We start from the raw sequence: 16618 nt of genomic DNA, 5'->3' as shown, positions 1-16618 counted from the left end.
TTCCAACCTTTTACTCTGAGGTAGTGTCTGTCCTTTCCACAGAGGTGCGTTTCCTGAATGCAGCAAAATGTTGGGTCCTGTTTACGTATCCAGTCTGATAGTCTATGTCTTTTTACTGGAGAATTGAGTCCATTGATATTAAGAGATATTAAGGAAAAATGAGTGTTGTTTCCTGTTATTTTTGTTATTGGCAATGGAGATATGTTTGTGTAGCTACCTTCTTTTACGGTTTTTGGAGGATTACTTTCCTGCTTTTTCCAGGTTGTAGTTTCCCTCCTTGTGATGGAGTTTTCCACCAATTATCCGTTGAAGTGCTGGGTTTGTGTTGAGATACTGTGTAAATTTGGATTTGTCATGGAATATTTTGGTTTCTCCATCAATAATGATTGAGAGTTTTGCTGGGTATAGTAGTCTGGGCTGACATTTATGTTCTTTTAGGGTCTGTATGATATCAGTCCAGGATCTTCTGGCTTTTATGGTCTCTGGTGAAAAGTCTGGTGTAATTCTTATAGGTCTGCCTTTATATGTTACTTTGCCTTTTTCCCTTACTGCTTTTAGTATTTTTTCTTTGTTTTGTACATTTGATGCTTTGACTATTATGTGGCGGCAAGTATTTCTTTTCTGGTCTAAACTATTTGGAGTTCTGTAGGCTTCTTGTATATTTATGGACATCTCTTTCTTTAGGTGAGGGAAGTTTTCCTCTATAATTTTGTTGAGAATATTTACTGGTCCTTTAAGTTGGGAGTCTTCCCCCTCATCTATTCCTATTATCCTTAGGTTTGGCCTTCTCATTGTGTCTTGGATTTCTTGTATATTTTGGGTTAGTAGCTTTTTGTATTTTGCATTTTCTTTGACAGTTGTGTCAATGTTTTCCATGGTATCTTCTGCACATGAGATTCTCTCTTCCATCTCTTGTATTCTGTTGGTAATACTTGTATCTATGACTCCTGATCGTTTTTTTTAAGTTTTCTATCTCCAGGGTGTTCTCCCTTTGTGATTTCTTTATTGTTTCTACTTCCGTTTTTAGATCCTGCATGGTTTTGTTTAATTCCTTCTCCCGTTTGGTTGCATTTTCTTGTAATTCCTTAAGGGATTTTTGTGTTTCCTCTCTAAGGGTTTCTATCTGTTCTTTGAGAGTGTTATTTATGTCTTTCTTAAAGTCCTCTATCATCATCATGAGAAGTGATTTTAATTCTGAATCCTGCCTTTCTGGTGTGATGGGGTGTTCAGGGCTTGCTATGATGGGGGAACTGGGTTCTGATGATGCCATGTAACTTTGGTTTCTGTTGCTTACGTTCTTGCGCCTGCCTTTTGCCATCTGGTTAATTCTAGTGTTACCTGTACTTCTGTCTCTGATTGAAGCCTGTCTTTCCAGTTGTCTCGCTTTTGTTTGGTCTTCTAGGAGTCCAGATGTCTTTGTGATTTTTTTTCCAGCTGCCCTGATTACAGTGGTATCTCTAGGATGCCTCAGGATATGGTGCCTCCAAGGTAGCAGTCCAGCTAGATGTCTGCTGTTCTGGGTGCAGTGTCTCCTCTTGGATATCTCAGGGTATGTTGTCTGACACTCTGAGTTCAGTTGTTCCTCTGTGGCTCTGGGTTGAGCGGACCTTCCAGTATGTTTCAGGTGGAATCCGGGGTCCACACAACTGCAGACCTGGTAGAGGTCTGGTCTGGGGCTCAGACCCTGCAGGCCTCAGGCCGGAGGGGGGGCGAGCAGCAGAAGGAGCGTGCTAGCACCGGCTATGGGTTCTATGGATCCCCCAGAATGTGTCTGGGGGACTCCTGGGTGCACTCACCCACAGGCCTCAGACTGCAGGAGGGGCGAGCGGCGGAAGGGGCGTGCTAGCGCTGGCTATGGGTTCTATGGATCCCCCAGAATGTGTCTGGGGGGCTCCTAGGTGCACTCACTCTCAGGCCTCAGACTGCAGGAGGGGCGAGCGGCGGAAGGGGCGTGCTAGCGCTGGCTATGGGTTCTATGGATCCCCCAGAATGTGTCTGGGGGGCTCCTGGGTGCACTTACCAGCAGGCCTCAGACTGCAGGAGGGGTGAGCGGCGGAAGGGGCGTGCTAGCGCTGGCTATGGGTCTATGGATCCCCCAGAATGTGTCTGGGGGGCTCCTGGGTGCACTTACCCGCAGGCCTCAGCTGTTTTTGTTTTTCGAGACAGGGTTTCTCTGTGTAGCCCTGGCTATACTGGAACGCACTTTGTAGACCAGGCTGGCCTCGAACTCAGAAATCTGCCTGCCTCTGCCTCCCAAGTACTGGGATTAAAGGCGTGGGCCACCACTGCCTGGCGTGTTTTGCTCATTTTTAAAGTTGGGTTATCTTTGTTATTTCCTTGTATATTGTAGATTTAAGTCCTTTATCAGATATATGCTTAGCAAATATTTTCTCCAAGTCTTCTGTTTGTCTCTGTTTTCTTAAAAGTGTCTTTGTATTCATGTGTCTCCCCTTGAGCACCCTTGTTACTTAGCTTCTCTGGTTCTGCGTATTGTAGTGTTGTATCTTACGTTATAGCCATGATCCATTTATAAGTGAATACATGTCATGTTTGCCTTTCTGTGTCTGTTTTACCTCACTCAGGATGATTTTTTCTAGTTCCATCCATTTGCCTGCAAATTTTGTATTTTTTAACAGCTAAGTAACATTCCATTTTGTTAATGCACCATATTTTCTTTTTCCATCTTTGGTTGAGGGACATCTAGGCTGTTTCTAGTTTTTGGCTAACAGAGACTAAACTGACAACCAGGGAGTTTGCATGGGACTGACCTAGGCCCTCTGCATGTACTTTATAGTTGTGTACCTTGATCTTCTTGTGAGAATCCTAACAGTGGGAGCCGAGACTGTCTCTCTTTTGCCTGCTTTTGGTACTGTTTTCCTTCTGTTGGGTTGCCTCCTCCAGCTTTAATACTAGAGGAGGTGCCTAGTCTTACTTCAACTTTCTGTGGAAGGCCTGCCCTTTTCAGAAGAGAAAGGGAGCAGGGACAGTGGGGAGGTAGGGAAGGGCAGGGCTGAGAGGAGAGGAGGGAGGGGAAACCATAGTTGGAATGTAAAAACAAAATAAAGCCTCTCTAGAAGTTCGTTAATCTTGTAATAAGTCTAGTTAATCTCTTTGATTGTACTTTTGGTATCACATGTAAGAAATCTTTCCCTTGCCAAGTTCTTAAAGGTTTTACCATGTCTTTCCTTTCCCTCTTGCCTCCCTCCTTCACACCCCTCCTTCCTCTACCCCTCAGGTGACTTCAGACACTTGATGTTCTCACCATAGCTTCTTATGGGCACGTGGCCTTCATGCCTAAGTGCTGAGTGTTTCCTAAATGTTTTGTCATTTTACATTTATAATATATGGTCCATTTTGGTATTTTAAAAAAATACCTGGGATTCTTTCAATTTTTTAATGGCATGCCCAATTCTTATTATTAACTTGTTCATTTTGAAACTTAGTCTTGTTCTTGTCCAGGCTGGTCTCCAACTCTTGAGTTAAGTAGTCCCCTCCTTAAGGCTCCGTTTCCATTTTATACTGAGGTAAAAACAGGATAAAGGAATTTATGACTAATTTGATTAGTTTTGGAACCATGGAGGCAATGTTATGATATTTTATTTGGCAAGCAGCCTGAATTATTGGTGTATTACTATTGTTCATCCCATAGAACATGAAAACATTTACAAAGAAAAAAAATCCACAAAGTGACTTTGAGAATCTCCATTTGCTTTCAGATATAGAAAATGCCCTTAATGCTGTCAAGTTGATGACCTCTGACAAAATTCAACTGGACAACTTAAAAGATGCTCTTAAGGAGCTCAATGTTCATTTAAAACCAGAAGAACAGCAGCTGTTAGAGAAAACGCTCAATGTTGATGGTAAGTATAACCACTGTCAGCCAGTTTGCCTTAACAACATAGCTCTACCGATACCAATCAAGCTTAGTATAATACACTTGTGAGCTTTTGAGACAGTCTTTCTTTATGTAGAATTGACATTGTGTATCCCAGGCTATCTCAAACTCTTGACCCTGCTGCTTCAGCCTCTTGAACCCTGGGATGACAGATGCACAGTACCCCTCTGGCTGATAGAACATCTTAAACATGCTTAGTATGCATTTTTAAAAACTGCCTTTTAAGGTTTCATGTGTTGATCCCACTGGGTTAAGGCATATTTGTTGTGAACATTTGTTGAATGTCAAGGAAGGAGAAGTGATCTGAGGTCAGTGACTGGAGACTCTTAGGAAGAGAGTAAGAGAGGGGTTTTTACTCTGGTTGAGATATTTATGACATGAGGTTGAGTGAGAATATTCGAAGCTTCCAGATAAATGGATGTAACATTTTCAAAACTGGAAGCTATTGTGTGTGATTCTTTTTTTCATTACTTCTTTAAGTTAGAAGGTAACTATCTGGGATAGTGTAGGGGGCTGGGGTGTGAGGAGAGCCAGAAGGGCGGTGGGAGCAGAGTAAATGTTAGCGAAGTGCATCGTACATTAATAAATGCCTGATATGAACCTACATGTCAGTTTGTGTGCTGAGTATATAGCAATAGTAAATAAAATTTAAAATATTAAGATACAATAAAGTAAAAATAAAACCAATGGGTAGGATGAGCTGTGGGCATTGCTTTATTAGCCATATCAACTGAGAGGCTACATGGCCTAAATTGTCACCTATGGGACTAGAAGCACTTCATGTTTGCATAGTGGGGTAGACCTGATTGTCAGGGGTTATGTACTGTGTAACATATGTGAATAAATAAAAATATTTACATCTAGAAAACATTTAGTGAGATAAGATATGAAAAACAACAAGGCAGTAACTAGAAATGTAACTCAATGGATAGAGATCTTGCTCTGCATGCAGGAAGCCCTGAGCTTGATCTAGTCCTGTGTAAACCACATGTGGCAGAATGTCCCTGGAATCCCAGCACTCAGTGGGTGGAGGCAGAGGGATCAGAAATTCAAGGTCTTTTCTAGCTATCTAACATGAAGCATTCTATATGAGAAAGGATATGCAGTGGGAACCAAATCTACACAGGGTGTGACGGTGTAATCAGAAGAGACTTGTTAGAAGAGATGATTTTGGAGTTGAATTTGAAATATGAGTGGGAATTAGTCAAAATTCAGAGACGCAGGGAAGGAGGCTCAAAGAGGTTAGGAAAGAATATTCAGTGTGTGCAAAACGTAGACGTTAAGGGGTTTTAGGGGACTCCATGTAGTCCAGAATATCTGATATCTTTTCACGTGTGAGATACAGGAGACTATCAGGTTTTGGCACAAAAATGAAACATTTATCTCAGGAGATATTTGTGGCCAAAGAGTGAAAAGTGTGCAACAGCCATAAGTCCAGGCCAGAAACAGAATCTTAGATGTCAACCACACATAATACATGGTTTCGGGACAACTAGGTAAAGATGATGGATGAGGTTAGCATAAGGACAGAGCAGTAGGCTGTACTCTCAGGGAAGCAGCAGTGAGAAAGGCTGTTTATAAGAGCCTTAAGAATTAACCAGAAAGACGGGGAAGAAATCAAGAGGAAGCAAAGTCAGTATAAAGCAAGAACATGTTAAATTAAATAAAAATTAGAAAATACTCTTTAGCTTGGTAATAAGTTGTTGTGTATAATTAAAAAAAAAAAAAAGAAAAACCAACGTGCCTCTGCCTTCTCTGGAGCTCTGCCCATGCTCCCGGCTAGGCTTTGAGATTAGCTACGGCCTGTCTTACTCTGCTCTGCCAATGGCCAGCTGTGATCATTCCCCCAGCCCCTCATGGCCAGCTTCGCCAAGCCTTGAACAACTTCCCCAGCTGCCCTCCTTCTTCTCCTGCCCACCTCAGCCCTGTGGATGGAAACCACTACACAGTTGTATTATTTTAAAACTAGCCAGAGTTCCCTCCATCCTCCTTCGACCTTGCTTGTGGTGCAGGCTACAAGCTCTAGGTAGCCCAAGACCTACATGACTGTAGCTTCTTCTTTCCAAAGCCTGGGCTGAATTCCCTTCTCTGCATCCCTCCTCTTCCTCCTGGGATCTGGAGTCCCAGTTTTCCCCCTTCTCCCAGCAATTGGCTTCCATTTCCTTTACTGACACAATCAAGAACCAATTGGGGAATCAACACCTCCCTCTACAATAAGTAGTTAACTGGCAAACTTAGAACAGGTTTTGTGGTAGTTGATAAAAGCTAGCCTCTGGTAGTTGGAGTTGCAAATGAATATATGAATGAAACTGTCTTTCCAGAAACTAGGCTGTTTTAGAAAGTGAAGGGATAGAGTTGGGGGTGGGGATTGGGGATAAAGGGAAGGGTTTGGGAGACAGTAAACAGATGAGCTGCTTTTGACACAGGGTTTGGATAGATACACAGTGGATACCATTCAGGACAAAAGTTAATGGTGCAGAAAGCTATAACATGCTTTAAAGGGACAATAAGCAAGCTGCTGTAGCATGTTGTGGATATCCATCATGTTTCTTGACTATTATTGAATCTCTGTACTGCTTTTCTCTGTAGAAAATGGAGCCGTTTCCCAGAAGGCCGCTCTTTTAGCACTGAAGAGCAATAAGCGGTTAAAGGATTTTAGAGGTGAGGATAGTTGAGAAGTTTTGCACATATTGAATTTAGGAAAAGAGCCATAATTGTAGAAACTGATGGTGTATTTACATGCATATATAGCTAATTTTTTATGATATTGAATAAATGGAACACAGTAGTTTAAGGGCTCAGATGAAGGTGAACTTATGTTCATGTAAGTCTGGCATTTAACATTGCTTATTAATTCATTCTCTCTCTCTCTCTCTCTCTCTCTCTCTCTCTCTCTCTCTCTCTCTCTCTCTCTCTCCTTCTCTCTCTCTCTCAGAAGTATTGGGGATTGACCCTAGAACTTATATAGCTAGGCAAGTGTATCTATATGCCTAGTCCTATTTATGAACTCATGTGTATTCTATGAACATTTCTATGTGAGTGTTTTGTATGAACATTTGTGTGTGTGTATACATGAGAGGGTGCATGTGGAGAACCAGAGGTCAATGTTGGGTGTTTTTCTCAACCTGTGCGTTTAGAGTCTTATCTAAAATCATTTTGCCCATTTCAATGTTCTGAGACATTCCCTGTTTTGTTGTAGTTTATTTATTATTCGTTAGTTAGTTTCAAGCTTTACTGTATATTTTTCATTCAATTCATTCATTCTGAGTTGATTTTGGATATACCCAGAGATAGACTTCTAGAGCAATAAACTTTTCCAGCCACTCACTGAGGCGACTCTGTTTTTTAAAAAACATATCTTTAGCACCTTTGTTGAAGATAATTCATATTTTCTTGATTGTTCTCGAATAGGCTACTTGCAGTAAAACACTTACACGAACAACTAACTATATAAGGCATAGCATATAATCTATATATTTCACATGGATGTTTTTACATTTGTTTTCCTTATTTGACACAAATATGCTTTGAGTTTATCAATGTATACTATTATTTGTACCAATCATTACTATATTAGTCCCCTATTAAAGCATTTGTTTTTAAATAGAAAGGAGATAGGGATGTGGGAGAAAACTCCCCTTTACATTAACATTAGTTTTCATTATTAACCAAGGTTGAATTTCATCTGAGTTTGTCTTACATTTGAGGTACCAGTTTTATGTGTATTAAGTGAAGGTCAAAACTGAACACATTTAGAGCAAGTGAGTACTGAATGCAAGTGGAACTGGTCTATTGTGTCTTTAATTGAAAAAAAAATGAAGCTGTCTATATTAACTTTTAAATTACATTAAGATTTGTTATTTAGAATTTAATTATATCTAAACTGATTTTTTTTTTTTTGACAGAGGTTAATAAACTTGCAAAGGCTCTAGACAAAGTCACCAGTGAAAAAATCGGAATTGATGATTTGAAACATATTTCCAAAGGCCTAGGACTTGGTGTTCCAGATAAAGAATTACAAGATTTGCATAAAAAAGTTTCTGTTGATGGTACGTATTTCCTTTTCAGAATGAGTCAGTCAGTCAGTCAGTCAGTCTGTCTGTCTGTCTATTTTGGTTTCTCAAGACATGGTTTCTTTGTGTACCTTTGGCTATGTTGGAGTTAGCTCTATGAAGAAAGACTTGAACTCACAGAGATCTGCCTGCCTTTGCCTCTCAAGTGCTGAGATTAAAGGCGTTATGTGGCACTTGTAGGACTGAAAGACCAGAGAGTATAGCCTGAGGGCAAGAAGCATTCCAAACAAAGGCTGGAGTTGGTGTTGGGTGTAGAACAGTCTAGCCGTGCCTTTCAGTCATTCTGAGCTGTGTATCCCAGACTTAGAACTACACGGGAACACCTTTGGTTCGGTTCGGGAGGGTAAGCAAGCATGAACAACTGTTAACCGAAAGCCTTCTGTTTCATTTCAGAGGAGGGAAATGTGGATTTAAAAGATTGGCTGTTGCAGCTGAAAGGGACACCACACTTCAGTAAAAGTTCAAGTAAGTGGGAATTTTTAAAAGACGGTTTGAAGAGAGTAAGTGCAGTTTTCTAGTTTTCTAGTTTTCTAGAGCAGCATCCATTTCTACAGCAAGTGTGCTCTGCCTAAAGAGTCAACAGGGACCCAGTCATGAGCTATTCCTGATTTATGCTTTCTGGGATATCTATCTGTCACTAAAACAAAAAACAAACAAGACACAAAAAGCAAAGCCAAAAAACAACTGAATAAGTAAAAAATAAGAAAATTAAATTTAGAACCTCGCCCCCCCATTTAGCTTCTACCAAAAACAAAACAAACAAACAAACAAAAAAAACCAAAACCCCAAGCCAAACCAAACCAAACCAAACCAAACCAAGAAAACCAACAGTGAATGCCCCAAATTTATCTGGAGAATTCATTTCCTGTCCAAGTTGTGATACGAAATGGATGCCGTCAATTGGCGCTCAGTCATTTTACTGAAATCCCAAGGGAAAAAAGCTATTGCTCCCTCATGAAATTCACTGTTGAAGCATATAGGAATGTACAGGAACATACTGAAACTTACAGAACTCCCCAAGACTTTTCGTCTCCATCCACCTTTGTAGTCATGAGACACTGAATGTAGTCTGGCTGTAATGTATTTTGGTAACTGCTATGTCCATTTTAAAGAGAGGTCTTTAGAACTTTTTAAATTTTCAAATTTTAAATGAATTGAAACCAGGTTATAAATCTACAACTATTTTGGATTCTCTGGGTCTGCTTGGAGAAGCCCATGTCTTGAGAAGAGGTGAAGTAGCTTAATTTTCCCTGTAGTCTTTACAAACTTAAGCAGAACTACATTCAAGGTTCAATTTGAATAGCTACAAAAGTAAATTGTTCTTCAGACAGTATTTGGAATGTGTTCAAAATTCACATAGACAAAATATTTTGTTTTGTTTTGTTTAAGACAAGGTTTCTCTAGGTAGCCTTGGCTGTCCTGAAACTCACTCTATAGACAAGGCTGACCTCAAACTCAGAGATAAACCTGTTTCTGGCTCCCAAGTGCTGGGACTAAAGGCGTGCACCACCACTGCCTTTTTTGATATTTTAATAGACAAAAATATGTTATCTTTGATCCTTTAGAATGGGGCCAATAAGATTTTGTAAGTACATTTTTGGTAAACTTCTTACAGAGTTAGTGTTTATAAAGTGGATTTTTTAATTGCATCTGAAAATAATTTATGCATATAATTTCAAAAGTAAATATTACATTTGATTGATATATTAATGTCATCTTATTATTATTTATGTGATATTTTTGTGTATTGGTACATGCAAGCAATTCACTTTAAGGAGAATAGCTACTTGAGAATAGTCAATCTATGACTAGTTTTTCCAGTTTAAAAAGCTTTAAATTACACCTTATTTACTTATTTATGTGTATGTATGTATGGACACCTTGTATGTTTGAAGGTCAGAGGACAACTTGTGGGAGTTAGTTCTCTCCTTCCACCATCAGGTTCCAGGGAAGTGAATTCAGGTCATTAGGCTTGGTAGCAAGTGAGTTAACCCACTGGGCCATCTTACTGGCTACCAATTTTCTAAGTTTTGGCAAGTGGATGACTTCAAAATATCTGAATGGATGAGTGTAAGCAGATACTCTAAGGTTACTCTTTACATAATATTGCTTTTTCAAACTTCATTTAAATTTTTATTTGATGTTTTTAAAAATTGGTTCACAAAACAATACACTTAATGGAATTTTTACAAATACTTAATTCTTCTTGCTTCTCCTTCACTACCCTCTCCAGTTTCCTGTCCCTCCCTTTTGCTGAAACCCTCTTCTCCAACATCTTTGTTTCGGCGTTCATGACAAAAGTATTTTATTACCCTTTCCTTTCTCTAAACTCCTATCTTTAAACCCTTCTCATGGTCTCCATTCTTCTTTCATGACTCATATACCAACATGCTTTGTGTGTGTGTGTGTATGTATGTATGTGTTTATAAGTTATTAACTCAATTTAAATATCTACAATGACTTTGTTTCATAGTGGCTACATTTTTGTCTATAAAATGAATTACTTTGGTCTTTAAACTTGACTTCACAATTAATAATCATGTTAGGGTGAAGAACAGTCTTCCCAAGCTCTTTTCCTTCCTTCATAGGTCAAAGAAAATTTGATAGTGTCTTTGGTATTTGGGGGGTGGTTTAAATTAGCTGATGTTATATGCAAAGCACTTCTCATAGCTTAGCAAGCTCTGACTGCAGAAGTGATAGATGTGTTTGTTATTATGCAGGTTATTTCAAGTGTTTTTCAATTTTCCTACATTGCGTATTTTTTTTTTCGCACATAGAAATACAAGCTCCCTTGAAAACTCTGGCCTCCATTAGGAAAAATGAGACAAGTACTGATGATGTAGTCTCCATTTTGAAAAATGTCGGGGTTGCATTACCCCAAAATACAATTGAGACAATATTAAAGAACATAACCCCCAGGGGTGAGTATATAATGTTTCTAATTACCTTTACCTCAGTAACATGAGTCTTCTTGAACTTTTTGAGTTCCCTGATTTGCTTTATGGATTTCCTAGGCTTCCCTTGACCTACCACCTAATGAGATTCCAGATACTGTTGGCCAGGGTCTAATTCTATTCTCAGCAGCACCTTGCAAAGAAGGATATGCAGTGCTAGTGTGTGTGCATGTGTGTGTGTGCATGCGTGTGTGTGTGTGTGTGTGTGTGTGTGTGTGTCTGAATGATACTGAGAGTCTGCCTGTCTTATTATATCTCTGCATTTCAAAGCCAAGCCTACAAAGTGCTTTCCAACAGGGCGACTACTATCGTTGCTTGTATACTTTGTCTTATCACTGACTTTACTCATGTTCTCTGACATTTTCCCTTCCAGAGGATGGGAAACTGAACTTAGAAGAGTTTCTGAACCATTTGATTAAGACACAGCTTTCATCTGTCCCTGAAAGTAAGTTGTTGTTGTTGTTGTTTTAGTTGAATGAAGATAGAAAATGACATGTTGTGGTCTCTTTTTAGATGGCTGTAAGCTCAGTTAAGACTGTAATCAATTTCTCATGCCTTTGTACCATTCAGTTTTAATCTTTAACACAACTGGAAAAGACCACAGTACCAGCGAAATGTTAGTTAACTTCTTTCTAGTTTAGACAACAGAGTCTTGATGTCTATGGTGTTTCACTAAGGACGTTAGTTAATATATATATATATATATATATCAGCACATAGAATTAATTTACTTGGCTACAATCAAAGTCCAAAAGTCCACTTATGAGACATAGTAGCATATAATAAATCATTAGTTCTTAACAGTAACTTACAGTTCTTCACTAAAAAACAAGAGGAAAGTTTTGTTGTTGATATTAAGAGAATTTCTTTGTTTAGATTTTGCTATTTTAACTTTGATTTCTTGTTATTTTTGTGTATGAGCCTCTTTTTTCTGTTTTTCCTTGTAACTAAACTCAGCCTGGTAAAATTTTGACAGTACTATACAGTGTGCTAAGGGTTTTATTTTAGTTTTTCGGTGTTTGTGTTGTTTCAGCCTTCTGGGTTTTTTGATGTGCTCTCATTTCTGATGTCTACAGTGCTGAAACTAACAGTGGGATGAATAATTCTGACATAAACTGAAATTATATCCCCTTCCCTTCACTTCATAGAGGCTTACAGTCTGGCTATTGCTTATTGCTTTGGATAGGCATAACTATATACACTTGGCAAACAAAAAATTATGATGGAGAAAAATTATTTTTTTGTAGAAATGCTCCCTTTGGGGGAATTTCTAATAATATACTTTATTTTATTTTATTTTATGTGTGTGTATGTGTGTGTGTGCGCACACACAGGCATCTGTGGAGGCTAGAAGAGTATGTCACACCCCTTGGAACTGGAGTTTCAGGTGGTTTGGAGCTGCCTGACATGGGGGCTAGAAACCGAACTTCGGTTTTCTGAGAGAGCAGAGAGGTCTCTTCATCATTCAGTCATATTCTAGCTACCTACCCCATCCCTGCAAAATAAATGATTACTACATCTCCTAAAGATAGTATCCACAATGTAATTAGTAGTAAATAGAAAAATACATCCTGAAGCTTAACAGAGAAAACTTTTTGTTTCTTTGTACAGATGATAAGTAGCTTGAGACAGAACTGATGCCTTAGCTACTAGGAGCTGCAGGTCTACACTTCATGTGCAACTACTTTTTATGAATGTATTTATTTGATTTGTTTCATTTACTGTCTTTATACTAGATTTTATTTCTATTTCTACATCAGTTGCACTGAATTTTCAGTGAACAATTGTTCAAATTACTATAGCCAATGGATGTTGGTATGTTGTATTTTCACACACGTTCTTGGGATATTTCTTTTTCTGATAATTTCCCTGTTGATCCGGGGACTGTTTGGAAGTGTGTCACTTGATTTCCTGATTTTAAAATTTAATTTATTGTTATTTTTAATTCTATCATAGTCAGAGAACGTATGACACATAATTTCAATATATTTATTAAAATAGCCAAATTACTGGTATTTTCTTTATGGTGCAGAATATGGTGGTTTTTTTTTTTTTTTCCTGTGTGCACTTGAAAACAGTGTGTGTTCTTCAATCAGAGAGCATGGTTGACAGTTTTCTCTGCTCTTCTCTGTATGGTGTGTTCTGGTCTGTCAGTTTCTGAGAGGGAAGCACTAAAATTCCAATCACTATTATTGTGTTTTTTGTGCTCCTCTTGAATGTCACTGGCCTCCTTCAATGCCTGTTGCCTTCACTCTTTGCATGCCCCCTTGTGGTGGCCACGTCTTTCTAATGAGAAGGCTGCATTTACCATTTTGAAACAAAAAAACCACTTCTCTGCCCCACAACTGCAGAAAACCTCACTCACCGCTGTACCTTTATAACTCTTTTCACACTGGAATAGAATATGATAGGAAGACAGTTCTTGATTTTCTATGTTCTCATAGCTTTTCTTTTTATTGTCTCCTGGGAGATAGGGTTGATGACAGCAAACTATACTTCTCTAAGTAATGCGACAGCAACGATGTCAGTTAGTAAATATTGTGAGAATCTAAAGCTACTTAATAGCCATGGTTCATAGACATGGTTCACGTGGCTCATATTCTGAGAAGTCCTTTTATCCATGAAAATTTCTTTGCTATTAAAATTACATAGAAAGAGCTACCAAGAGCTGAAGAGGGCAGAGGAAATCATCAAACATGACTAAGTTAAGCAGTGCAGTCTGCCAAGGCAACAGCAGACTTACCTGAAACCTCTCTTTGCCTACTTGAGAAAGCCCCCAGATGCATGACAAGAACCCACAGACACAGCACTGGAACAGGACAAAATTGAAATTAGAAAATCAAAATAGAATCTTAATTCATTATCTCCATCAAAACAGAAATCTTCCAGCAGGTACTGTTTGAGTATCAGAGCTGTCTGAAGCCTTAATGCTAGGAGCAGTGAGTTTATAGAGGTGCCCATGAGCTGTGAGGCAGATGCTGAGCTGGGACAGCGTCTTGGTTTCCAGACCTGAGGTCCAATCCAGGGTCACTCATTGTATTTACTTATGGGTCTCTCTTGAGTTTCCTTTGATTCTGTTTCCTTGGATTTTTATGACCCTAACAGGACACGAAGTGCCTATTTTGAACGTCACTTGGGCTTGTCATTAATTTCCTCATGAGAAGTTGGATCACATCCTTTTGACAGGAGTACAACAGTAATGATGCAACATCCTCTCTGTGCATTGCATCAAGAAATGCATGACGCTAGGCCTTCCCTTTATTGATGGTCACTTTGTTCTTATATTTAGGTGATACTCTTATATTTCATCCTTCTGTATGCTCTTTGTCCTTAGATATTGAGAAAACCTGAAAGAGTCTTTGAAAGCAGATAAATATATTAATTATCATCAAACTTTCACATACTGTGTTTAGTTCTTTTGATAATGTAGACTTGACTCTATTTTCACAACTGTGATAGCCAAATGTTAATTTTCTAACCCCATCATTCATTTTCAATTGTTAAATGAAATGATAATGAAAGAAAGTTTTTTCTTCATGTTTTTATATTGTCTGTTTAATGTAAAAAATTCTTCTTTATTTATTTATTTACATTATTCTATTTATTTTTCTTAGTGTAAAGTCTTTCCCATGGGCCACACTCATTCTTATTTTAATTCTTGATATTTATTTATTTGTGTGTGTGTGTGTGTGTGTGTGTGTGTGTGTGTGATGGCACACCTGTAGAAGTCGGAGCACAGTTTGTGGGAGTTGATTCTCACCTTTCACTGTAGGCATTGAGGATCCAACTTGGGTCATCAGGTACCTTTACCAGCTGAACAATCTCATTCCTCTGTTTTACTTTTATACAGAATGCCTTTTGCATTTTTTTAAATGTTTTTTTTTTTTGTTGTTGTTGTTGGGTTTTTGTTGTTGTTGTCGTTACTCTTGTTTCAAGACAGGATTTCTCTGTGTAGTCCTGGCTGTCCTGGAACTCACTCTGCAGACCAGGCTGGCCTCAAACTCTGCCTCCCACACATGTACTTGGTAATCTTGAAGGTCTAAAGAGGTCATTGAATCCCCTGAAAACTAAAGTTATAGGTGGTTGTAAACCACAATGTGGAAGTTGGGACCTGAACCTGGGTCTTCTGCAAAAGCAAATGTTTTGAACTACAAAACCATCTCTCCAGCTCCAAAATTGAAAATTTAAACTAATAATACTATCTGTGACAATACTCTTTTAATATATTTTAAATAATATACATGCTTTGGCAAAACATTGGAAACAACAGTAATTTAAAACACCCATTTCATTTCTTGAATACTAGTTTTTAATGGTTGGTTTTATATGTATTTTGTCACTGCTGATTATTTATTAGATCTTTCATTTCTATTGGCTATTCTATGTCTTATAAAATAGTGATGCTAATGTTATTGGTTTTTTAATTCTAAGAGAATTTAACACACAATTATAAATACATTTTAAACATTTAGGCTTATAGTGCACAAGGAAGCACAGTAGATCCTCCTACTCTGAAGACTCATATATATGAATTGTTGCGATCCAAAACATTGTTGCAAGGACTGGAGTTGCAGCTCGGGTGGGGGAATACTGGCCTAGCATGAGCAAAGGTCTAAGTTCCAGCCCCAGAACTATAAAGCGGCATACTAGACAATTATATAGCCAAGATATTATATTGAATTTAAAATTTTCTTTTAATATTTTCACAATTGTGGGAGTTGAACTCGGGACCTTGCTCATGCTAAGTAAGTGCTCTGCCACCGAACCACATCCCCAGTCATGTATTTAACTATGATTCAAGTTGGAAAGTGTAACAGAGACCCTTGAACGGTTTTCTTCTATTTCAAAGAGTACGTAGTACTTACATAGACATCCTACTTTTACATGATTTCATGTTTTCCTTAATTCTATCATGTTGTATTTCCTTAGGAGAAAAGATTGAATCCAGTAGCGTGGATGACATTTTGAAAAACATGGACATAGTGCTCACAGAGGAGGAGAAGCAGGTTCTCTTTGAACACCTGCCAGTTCCTGGTGAGGCTCTAAAACACCTCATAGTAGTTATTGTTATTAGGTTTGCTTGTTCTGAGGTCTCTCTGTGGGAGTTTTTAAGATTAACTTGAGGCATCAAAAGCAATCATTATACAACCACCGAAGTCTTGCTGCTTATTGTTTGACAGGGTGAGAGGATGTAACTGCTTCATTCTGATGCCAGGTTATTTATCCCTAAAGCACAGCTCTTAAACGGTTAGCCTGCTCTTCAAAAAGAAAAAGTCTCCAGTGGCTATCAGCTTTTATCTTAAGGTCTTTGATCCATTTTGAACTAGTGTTTGTGCAGGGTGAGAGATGAGGAACATTCTTCTACACATGGATATTTAGTTTCTCTTGTACCAGTCGCCTCTTGATAAAGAGGGTGTAGGGTTTTTTTTTGTTTGTTTGGTTTTTTTTTTTTTGTTTTTTGTTTTTTGTTTTTCGAGACAGGGTTTCTCTGTGTATTCCTGGCTGTCCTGGAACTCACTCTGTAGACCAGGCTGGCCTCGAACTCAGAAATCCACCTGCCTCTGCCTCCCAAGTGCTGGGATTAAAGGCGTGCGCCACCACTGCCCGGCTGGGTGTAGTTTTTTCAATGTATGTTTTTGGTACCATGGTCAAGAATGAACCAGCTATAGCTGCTTGGGCTTCTTCTTTTATTCTGT

At 38.6% G+C, this 16618-nt stretch overlaps 1 protein-coding gene across 1 annotated transcript in view; it reads left to right on the top strand.

The window, feature by feature from the left end:
- Positions 1–16618, top strand: part of Efcab3 (EF-hand calcium binding domain 3) — a 428239-nt gene that overhangs the window by 84554 nt on the left and 327067 nt on the right. The window contains 8 exon segments of the mRNA XM_076935627.1: positions 3717–3860; positions 6485–6556; positions 7801–7944; positions 8362–8433; positions 10746–10889; positions 11296–11367; positions 14859–14873; positions 15852–15956. Coding sequence (XP_076791742.1) covers positions 3717–3860; positions 6485–6556; positions 7801–7944; positions 8362–8433; positions 10746–10889; positions 11296–11367; positions 14859–14873; positions 15852–15956 — 768 coding nt within the window.

The sequence above is a fragment of the Arvicanthis niloticus genome, chromosome 6, assembly GCF_011762505.2.
Source record: "Arvicanthis niloticus isolate mArvNil1 chromosome 6, mArvNil1.pat.X, whole genome shotgun sequence".
Taxonomy (NCBI): domain Eukaryota; kingdom Metazoa; phylum Chordata; class Mammalia; order Rodentia; family Muridae; genus Arvicanthis; species Arvicanthis niloticus.
Note: the sequence above shows the minus strand (reverse complement) of the source record. Positions and strands in the feature narration are given on the sequence as shown.